The 9564-nt window shown below is 29.9% G+C and overlaps 2 protein-coding genes across 3 annotated transcripts; one reads left to right on the plus strand and one right to left on the minus strand.

The window, feature by feature from the left end:
- Positions 1-72: 72 nt before the first annotated feature.
- On the minus strand, positions 73-2964 carry LOC130892509 (uronyl 2-sulfotransferase-like). Its single transcript, XM_057797953.1, has 6 exons — positions 2686-2964; positions 2136-2485; positions 1717-1874; positions 1500-1622; positions 1051-1217; positions 73-331 (listed from the first exon to the last, which is right to left on the minus strand). Exons 2-6 carry the CDS (start codon positions 2475-2477, stop codon positions 180-182), a joined length of 942 nt encoding a protein of 313 aa, XP_057653936.1. The 5' UTR covers positions 2478-2485; positions 2686-2964; the 3' UTR covers positions 73-179.
- Positions 2965-3441: 477 nt separating this feature from the next.
- On the plus strand, positions 3442-7404 carry LOC130892329 (protein kintoun). 2 transcript variants are annotated; one of them, XM_057797709.1, is made up of 4 exons: positions 3442-4195; positions 4837-6091; positions 6458-6821; positions 6922-7404. In XM_057797709.1, exons 1-4 carry the CDS (start codon positions 3791-3793, stop codon positions 7118-7120), a joined length of 2223 nt encoding a protein of 740 aa, XP_057653692.1. In that variant the 5' UTR covers positions 3442-3790; the 3' UTR covers positions 7121-7404. The 2 variants fall into 2 exon arrangements, with proteins under 2 accessions (XP_057653692.1, XP_057653693.1); XM_057797710.1 differs by having other exon boundaries at positions 3449-4195; positions 6461-6821.
- Positions 7405-9564: the final 2160 nt, after the last annotated feature.

Genomic DNA, 9564 nt, shown 5'->3' on the forward strand with positions numbered 1-9564 from the left:
ATATCCACATAAACAGACAAGGAAAAGAAAATGGTTAGGAAAGGATGGGAGGCTATAGATGAAAACCCTGCATAATTTACAATATTTATTATCAAAAATTAGATGATATCACAGACTCACTCGTTTGTTAAAATAGTGTTGATATATTTGTTCTTTCGAAGACTGATAATGTTGCATAATTAATGCCGATGATCACCATACAAAATTTGTAATTGTTGAAACAGTCTACTCTTTATCCATAAATAAAAATCTAATTCGTTAACCAAAACAGCTGCCAGTTTTTGTCTGACTAGTTTTGGTGCAATTAATTTCTTTCGGTTATTTTGTAAATCTAGAAAGAAATATCATCAAAAAACACAAAAAATAATAAGTTTTAATGCGAAATCATTATTAGGCAGTTAATATTATTACTTCAATATAGGTTTATTCCAAATTACTAATCTGGACCGTTCTTGGATGTGTTAAAACGACTTTTTCGTGCAGTTCTTATAACACTAATTGCTATTATTCAAATATCAAAAGAACCGTCTTGGGTATAGTTCACAAACGATGCCAAAGTCGATTGAAACAGAAAAGTTTCTGTGAAAATAGTAAGCAAAATAATTGTCACTTCCGGTGGCTCCACAAGTAAATGTTTCCGCACTAAATAGATATGATAAATCGAATGTATGGAGTTTCATGATGATCGTTGTGGGGTGGCTCTTATCGTACTTGTGCCAAATCTTTCGTATATACATATATGTAATACTTCTATATAGACAATTTCTGTAAGTGGAAGCTGTGCGAAGTATCTGGAATGGTAGAATAGTATATTGTCGGCACCTTAATAGTGGGACATTCCTTCCCGTTTAAACTGTCCATATAGAAGTATTAAATAATTATATGTAAAAGAATCTTTTAATATCAATAAAGAGAAGGTAGAGAGCTACCAAATAACTAGTAGATACATTAAAATAACCTAACTATTACTTAATTAATAAAGAAGAAACTTTTCGAAAGATATTTTCAGTTAAATTTGCAAATGAAAAGGTTTGTGTATAAAATACTTACGAAGGTAATCATTTTGATACAACTTTTGAATTCCCTTGAAAAAGTATGGTATTTTGTGTTCTAATATTTCTAATGTAACGTTAAACTCCTCTAGAACGCCTACAACTGGAAAATATTTTACAACATTGTCTTTGGCTCTTTGCAAAGCCCAATTGTTATCGAGATTCCTAAAAGAAAAAAATCTTTTCGGCAAATTTATCAGATATTAAAGTTTTAATTCTCACTCTGCGTAATTAAGGTTAATTTTCAACACAATTTCTATAAGTGAAAGGTGTTCCGATTAAGTGAAACAAATAGTGTATCGTTCTCTCTTTCCCCCGAGCGCTTCAGTTAGTTCTGCGCATTTTTTGCGCGCATGAAGCTTGCGTAGAATAGATAAAGTGTCTCGAACGAGAGAGAAAATTAGAATTGTCCATATAGGAGTATTACATATATGAAGAAAAACTTACAAACATCGATAATCGTGACCACAGAAATAAGGAACCGATAATTCATAGAGTTGTCCATTATTTATGTTGCAATCGTTTCTTTTACTCATAAAACATTTGTAATTATAATGTTTTTTTGATGACCTGTAATAAATATAAAATTAAAAATAAACGGTAGTAATAAATATAATAAGAATTGGATATAGCTACTATATGTAATAAGGTAATATCAACTTACCTTAATAATATTCTATCAATTGGATCTCTAATGAAATTTATATAGGTAGGAAATTGTTTATCAAAAGTTGTGAAATTCAAAAAGAATACATGTTGATCAAAACTGACAGGAACCGCCACCGCTTTTACCGTATCGTATATTTCAGACACCACATTATCCTTGAAATGAAAATACTCAAATTATATCATGATGTAAAAAGACTACAAGGTGTGTTCTTCCCGAGGGCTCATTTTCGACTCGTTCTGCGCATGCATCTCTCAAGAGCCAATGAGAATTCGTTCCCAAATGGCGCGTCGTTTTGGGAGCGAATTCGTATTGGCTGATTCCCAGCTGGTGCGATATAGCACAACTTGTAGTCTTTACATCAAGCTTGAGGCTAATTTATATACAAACATTCATTCAACATTATATGTACGTACCTGTTGTAAATTAGTCAAAACTTTGGTACTTCCACCTTTCAACCTTACGTGTCTATAGTTGTTGTAGCCTTGTAATTTTTGTAAAAGTAAAATTAATATTTCCGATCCACATTTAGGGACGTAGTTTAAAAATAATATGTATTTATTTACTTCATCCATTTTTCCTAATTGCGCCAAAGATTTCGTCACATGTTTTGGGTATACGAATGAAATGGCAATTTCCGTTGTTTTGAAAGTAATTTGTGATAAATCGTTGTCTATTTTTTTGAAAAATAAACATCCGCTTATTATTATAATGAATATTATCAAGTTTAAACATTGTAATTTATGATGGAGGCGCATATTTAGCACTAAAATGTGAAAAGTAAAACATGCAAACAAGTTATTTGCTATTAAAATGTTTCAAATTATTTTTTATGCTCGCAATGTATATGGATTCTAATTAAATTACAAGCCTTATGCAAATATTAGGCTAGCTATCGGTAACTGAATATATTTTAAATATTATCTAATAATTAGATACCAGCATAAAAAACATTTATAAACTTACCATACAGATTTCTTTTGATTAGCCAACTTTTTTGATAAATAATAATGCACCTACGTACACCGTTAAAGGTTGACTACAATTTAAACTCAGATTTGTATAAAATAAAGGTGAAAGGTAAAAAATCTCTTGAACATCTTGAATGATATTCAAGAGAATCGCGCTATTATGATTACATTTATATTTACTTTCAATTCACTGCATGAAATGTTAACAGTTTAGTTGAAAACATTTAAGCGAAAGTAGGAGTACCTATAATTGACGGATTTAATGCAATACCATGGTTTGATTTTGGTATGCAAGGCAATTTGGTTTTAGTCCAGTCATGAAAAGAATTCTAATTGTTTTGAAGTTTTTACGTAGTGCAGGCTTGATATTGTGTCCAAAAAAATCGTTTACTATTACTAAAATATCTTCGATATAACTTTATATATTATGTATATAAAGCGATTTTGTTGAAAATAAAATAAATTTGTGTTATTGTTGTGATTGAAATTATAGTTATATAACCGATAAGTAATCCCTAATATGTTTATTATTATTTATGATATTTGATCGTGCTAAAAATTTCCTATATTGCATCTATTACATATGCAACCAGTATAACATTGCGAGAGTATTACATTCTACATTTTTTATATTTATTTCCAAATGCATATTTATTAAATTATATATAGGAAATGACGACGAAAATTATGTGCATAAGATATTTTATGTTAAAATACAAGAGATAAATATAATTAAAAATTGGGTTAGTTCGTTTTCCAATGTCAGTGAGAAATATCATCCGATCGAGTTGTAATTATAAACTATACTCTTTTAATAGTCTCTTAATTTGAAATAACACAAATACTATTAAATTGTATTTTTATTAACTAATCGATTTTAATCGTTTTTTCGTAATATTTGATTCATATTTATTTCCATCATTTCACTTGTCAACAGAAACCGGCTGATTTCGTAGTTCCTATAGTAATAGTCCACGTGAGCTAGGTTATAAAGAAAATTCTAGTTCAGACGCAGTTTGTTTATTTTGGTTGTTGCGCTTCTACGTTTGTATCTTATCAATTATCATTATTATCAGAAAATTGCACAATTAATTAATATTATGTCAGATACTTTCGAACGTTTGCAAGAGTTGAATTTAACTCGTGACGAGGTAAATCGTATCGGAGAAGCATTAAAGAAACCGGAGTTCAGAAAGTTACTAAGTGATTACGTGGAAGAAATTCAAGATCCTAAAAATAAAGAACTTTACGAAAAGGAAATTACAGAGTTAGAAAAAGAAAGAGGAAACGATATAACTTTTATTCATCCAAAACCTTGTTACGTTATCAAGACAAGTGTTGACGGAAACAGAAAAGGGTTTGTTAACGTTTGCAGCAACGAATTAGTCGGAAAACCGTCTTCTACACCAACAGTTAAAGGAGGAGAAAAGGGTTTGACGTGGTCATTACCTCATTCTTTGTCACCTCCAAGAGAGGACGTCGATAATAAAAGGCAGCGGTGCCAGGTACCTAATTTAAATATTATTGCTCATGTTAACAATCTTGAAATAGGGGTTCGATAATTTAGTTGAACATTTACCTAGGGACTACATTATATTTTTGAAAGTTTGTAGAATTAACATCTACATTTCTGCTAAACTATATTTTTTATTTAGTCACATCTATATGCAATTAGAAGGTACAAAGTATGTAATTGTTGAAAGGTAATGCAAGTGCGAAATAATCTCAAGTACTATTCCAATAATATTGTGGTACTTTATTTAATTTTATCACATGATACATGTATAATTGAACTTTTTAATCACTTCTGGCACAACTTCTAAATATAAACTCTTGATTTAGTTACAACAGTAGTAAGAATAATTAAATAGGTCAGACTTTGATTGTCAACATTATATACTGTGCCAATTTTTATTTAAATAATGCCTTACCCAATTAAATTTACGTTGCATTTGTGAGGATATTAATTTTGAGTAAAATTGTTTTAGTCGTCATGACTTTACAATTATTGGATTTTTGTGAGTAGAAGACACATTCCGATTGTTACAATTGATATTGATACAAATACAGTATTCAATTAGTTTAAATGGAAAGTCATTCGTTTTGTGGAGAATTTCCTAATACTTCTTCTTATTAATTATTTCAGGTATTTGATGTGATTTTTCATCCGGATACACTCCATTTGGCAAATAAAAATAAACCTTTCAGAGATATGGTGAACAAAACGGCGCTGGAAGCTGTTGAAAACAATTTCAATGTAATTCTAGACAAGAAAAATTTGAAATTTCCAAAATTATCTTACAAAGGCATAATTCATTCTAGTGTCATAAGAAAACCCTCAGAAAATATACCGGAACATTCTCCAGAAGAAAGAGAAATATTGAACAAATTATTTGCCGAAGCTGACAAAAATCAACCTGCACCTAAGAAACATAAAAAGCCAAGGAAAACCAGTACCGATGATGAAAAATCCGAGTATACTATTCCAAAGTATTTCATCAAACACAGAAGTCATGTGGAAATGGAGGATTTTACAGAACACAAGGGAGCGAAATTGAATGCCGCTATTCCAAAAGAACTTGTCGTTGATATAATGTTGCCTTTGTTAAAATCATCAGCAGATATTACACTAGATGTTACTGAAAAAACTGTACAACTCGTTAGTGAAAATCCTGCAAAGTACAAACTAAACTTAACTCTGCCTTATCGTGTTAATGATTCTATGGGCAGTGCTAAATTTGATAAAGATAAAAAAAAATTAGTCATTACACTACCCGTAAAACGTAATTCGTCCGCAATTATCGATTTTAGCGATAGTGGAGTTGAAAGTGATCAGTGTTCCCGTGAAACTCCCGAATCCGAAGAAGATATAGCCGATAAACATTCGATTGAAAACAATGAACCGGTTAGTGAGGTGTATCTAGAGAAATCTGTCGATTTCCGGACTAAGTTTTTGGACGAAAGTTTACATTATAATTTACCCGAATTTACTTGTCACCTATTCGAAAATAGTATTGCATTTACTTTGAACGTTAAAAACGTCGACGACAAATCCGTCGATAAAATATTACTCGAAGGAGGCTCGTGTGTTCACATTAAATTTACAAGTATAGGTTCCAGTTTCTATCCGTCTCATTATTCTTTCTACGTGAAATTTTCCTCAGAGAAGATCGATGAAGAACAAACATCTATTGAAGTATGGGACAATAACGTTATATTACAGCTATCACTTATTTGTGATAAACCTATCATGTCCTATTTCTATGGATCCAGTGAAAATGACCTCTTGGAAAAATATGTAGAAGAACCCGCTGTTATTAATCAGATCCTTGAAGATATTAAAGAAGAGAAATCGTCCGAAGATTTAATCCAAATTAAAGAACAGGGAAGGGATAAATCAGGTGATTGTTACAATTTAATTGAAATATAATTCCTTTCTTAGTTTCGTTTTCATTTTTCATTATCGATTTAAACAAGAAATACTTTTCAAAAAATCATAGAAATGAAAATTTCTAGAAAAAATATATATATAGAACCTTAAACTTTTGTTAAAAACAATATTAAAACGAATGATAAGTTGTTCGATTTGTTTACAGTTTACAGCTATTGAAATTAATTCTGTTTGTCTTTTCACCCTGTAACTTTTTGATGTTATATTAATGATTAGGACAATGATAAAAAATAAGTGATATTATTAAAAATAGAAAAGTTTTGTATAGTGTTGTATAAATTGGGAAATAATAGTACATGTTTGCGAATTATTACAGAAGTTGGTGTTATTGATTCTTCAACTCGGGGAAAACATGAACAAGATCAAAATGATGGTATTTTAAATGGGAAACAATCCAAAGCTATCGACATTGTTGGTACGTCTTATGAATCGAGTGGTGATGAATTGAGCTGCAGTAGCTTTAGTCCATCTAAAAATAAGGGTATATTAAAAAGGATATCGTCCAATCGATTTTCAGTCGGTCGTAGTATATCTGAATCGAGTTTAGATAATTATGCATTTTCTTCTTATGAAAATTGTTACACCAGCCTAGATTCTGTTATACCCGAAGATGGTCAAGTATCTTCTTCCGAAAAGAAAACTGTCAGGTTCAATGATGTCGTTATGAGTCAATTATTTAGGTACGTATTGATAAAATGTGTATTATTTTAATTTAGTTCGTCGATACATAACAAAAATTATTTTCGCAAACTCATATCAATATTTTTTATTTTCTTTTAGGTCAAATTCCAGTATTTTAGGTCAGAAAAAGAAGAATCAGAGGAAAGCTAGAAATAAAAAGCGGGCAATGGAACGTCGTCATAGCGAAAGCGAAGCATCAGGTGATGAGAAAAAAGAAGGAGATTTAAAGGACTGCGATTTCAAAAAGGACAATTTTAAAAAATACGATAATATTTTTCATTTGGAAGTCGATAATTGAAATTTTTTCTTATTATTGATCGTTTTAAGAATTTGTACATGCAGCAATAATGACGACTTGTGGCTGGTATTTTTTTTACATGAATTAAATGTTTCATCCTATATATATATTTTGCTTTTGTTCGTTTTGGATTTGGATTCGTGGAAAGTACAAAAAAAATTACAAAAAAAAATAATTGCATGTTATTCATATTTATATATTATGTTAAATTGATGTTACTCACTGATTTCATTGAATATTCCAATTTTATACATTTAGATCATCAGTAAAAGTGTTGAAATGTTTTTTTCTGTTATTTTTTTCATTCCACTATTTTATTAAATAACATAGAACATTTTAAAAACAAATTTTCACGATAATTTAATAATTTTAGAATCAAAATATAACTAAAATTGCTACTTAGCTGTTTTGAAATAAATTTATGAATTTTATTTTGTTTAAAATAACTAATCAGACCAAAAGTCTGCACTTTCAAAGAATAATTATAAACATTAGTTGTAGTTACTTCAATGATTTCCTATTAGAATAAAAGAAGAAGAAAAAAACTCTAAATAATAGTAATATTACTCACTGTCAAACGTATACTAATTAAAAAAACCCATGGGAGAAAATCTCTCCCAATTATTTGAAAAGTTTTGTTGAAATATTACTTAAATTAATGCTTTTATAATTAGGGATCATCCTGTATATACGGCCACGTCACGATTATACCTCATGCAGTTTTCGTTAATAAAGAATTTCAAAACATAATTTTTTTTTTTGTTAGGTAAGGTTTGGGTTAAGAGAGATTCCGAAAATCACATCAGTTTTCGAATTTGAGCAACGTTTTTCATGAAAATCCAATTTTCTCCTCTTAATTCACCCATCGCCATTTGCCCGACAAGACACAAACTTTCCTCTCTACTATACAGTGAAAACTGTGAGCAAAGTGTGGTTCGGGCATTTTCGCACAGAGGACGAACGTGTTTTGTAGCGCCTGTCATATTCGCAACCCGTTATACGACTCAGATAAAATAATATATTTTATTGATAAGAAACCTCAAACCTTTTACTTATTCTATGATTTAACGATTTTGTCGCTGTCTACCGAGCGACGCCGGAAACTATTAATTGTCTTTTTCCTGTTTATACAACAACCAGTTCTAAGCATTGTGTATGATTGGTTGCCTCTCCTTAAGGGTGAGACTAAATCAATTATATACAAATTTGATATTTCTAAAAATAACGTATCTAATCACATCAGAAAAAGGAAAGTATCGAAAAAACACGTGGAATCATGTAATTTCTCATGAAGATTCCGAAAATCACATCGGTTTTCGAATTTGAGCAATGGTTTTCGTGAAAATTCAATTTTCTTGTTTGATTTTTACTGAAAGTGTTTTTGTAGCGCCTGTCAAATCCGCAACCAGTTATACGACTCGCTTTTAATTCTCAATTCCTGATCACAAAGTTTCACATTTTCCATTTGGAGATCTAATTGTACGGCATCGCCATCTTTGAAATTGACATAGCTAAATCCTTTTCCCATACTGGTACGAGGGTCTCTGACAATTCTAACAGTTGATTTTATCAAACCATAAGGTTCAAATAATTTCCATAACTGCTCTTCAACAGCTCCTTAGATCTCAAAGGAAATAATAAATATAATTAATACTTATTGAATATTCAAAAATATGTATGACATTAATAAAACTTGGAGAAATTCAAATTTCCAATAAATATTGCCTTGCACTCATCATTTTTTGTAGTAGATCCACACCAACAAACACACAAATGCTTTTCTTTGAAAATATTATTATTTTGTTGAACCGCATTTTGAGCATCTTCTTGTTAGACAAATCTGTAAAAAATGCCAATACTAATGAGAAAATATTAAAGTAATCAATAATAAAATTTAATATGAATTTCCATTAGTTACCTATGTTGAATCTGTTAATTAATAAATTTAGATAGCATTTGAAATAATATAATATATCTGATTTGGAAATTAAATATTACCTTTAAAATAAAAGATAGATACATACTCTTTATATCAGGATGAAATTCTTTTTTGATGGCAGCCACTTTTTTGGGTATTTTTGGATGACAAGGGTATATCTTTAAACCTTAATGTCTCCTCAATTGGTCCATATTTATATTTTTAAAACACTTTTGATATTTTTCTTTTTACAATCTATCTATAGAAACATTTCACTATAAACTATACTATTTACAACACTGTTTGTTAATAATTTATCTTTCTTTGCCTTCTTTATTTTCAGACTACATTCTAAACTATCTTTTCCATTTACTTGTTCTTCTTCACCATTAACTGATCCATTTAAATGGCTGCTACCTGATAATTTTGTTTTCTTTATTTTTTTTGGACTTGGTTCTGTAGTATCCTTATCTTTATTTATCAACTGTGCTGCCATCCATCATTTGATACTTTTTTTTTATTTTTT

This window comes from Diorhabda carinulata, chromosome 4 (assembly GCF_026250575.1).
Source record: "Diorhabda carinulata isolate Delta chromosome 4, icDioCari1.1, whole genome shotgun sequence".
NCBI lineage: Eukaryota > Metazoa > Arthropoda > Insecta > Coleoptera > Chrysomelidae > Diorhabda > Diorhabda carinulata.

Coding starts and splice junctions, on each gene's coding strand:
- LOC130892509 (XM_057797953.1), bottom strand. CDS start 2,477: ATGCGCCTCCATCATAAATTACAATGTTTAAACTTGATAATATTCATT. Junction 1,218..1,499: donor GGTCACGATTATCGATGTTT/GTAAGTTTTTCT, acceptor TTTTTCTTTTAG/GAATCTCGATAACAATTGGG. Junction 332..1,050: donor GTATCAAAATGATTACCTTC/GTAAGTATTTTA, acceptor ATTTCTTTCTAG/ATTTACAAAATAACCGAAAG.
- LOC130892329 (XM_057797709.1), top strand. CDS start 3,791: ATGTCAGATACTTTCGAACGTTTGCAAGAGTTGAATTTAACTCGTGAC. Junction 4,196..4,836: donor ATAAAAGGCAGCGGTGCCAG/GTACCTAATTTA, acceptor TAATTATTTCAG/GTATTTGATGTGATTTTTCA. Junction 6,822..6,921: donor GTTATGAGTCAATTATTTAG/GTACGTATTGAT, acceptor ATTTTCTTTTAG/GTCAAATTCCAGTATTTTAG.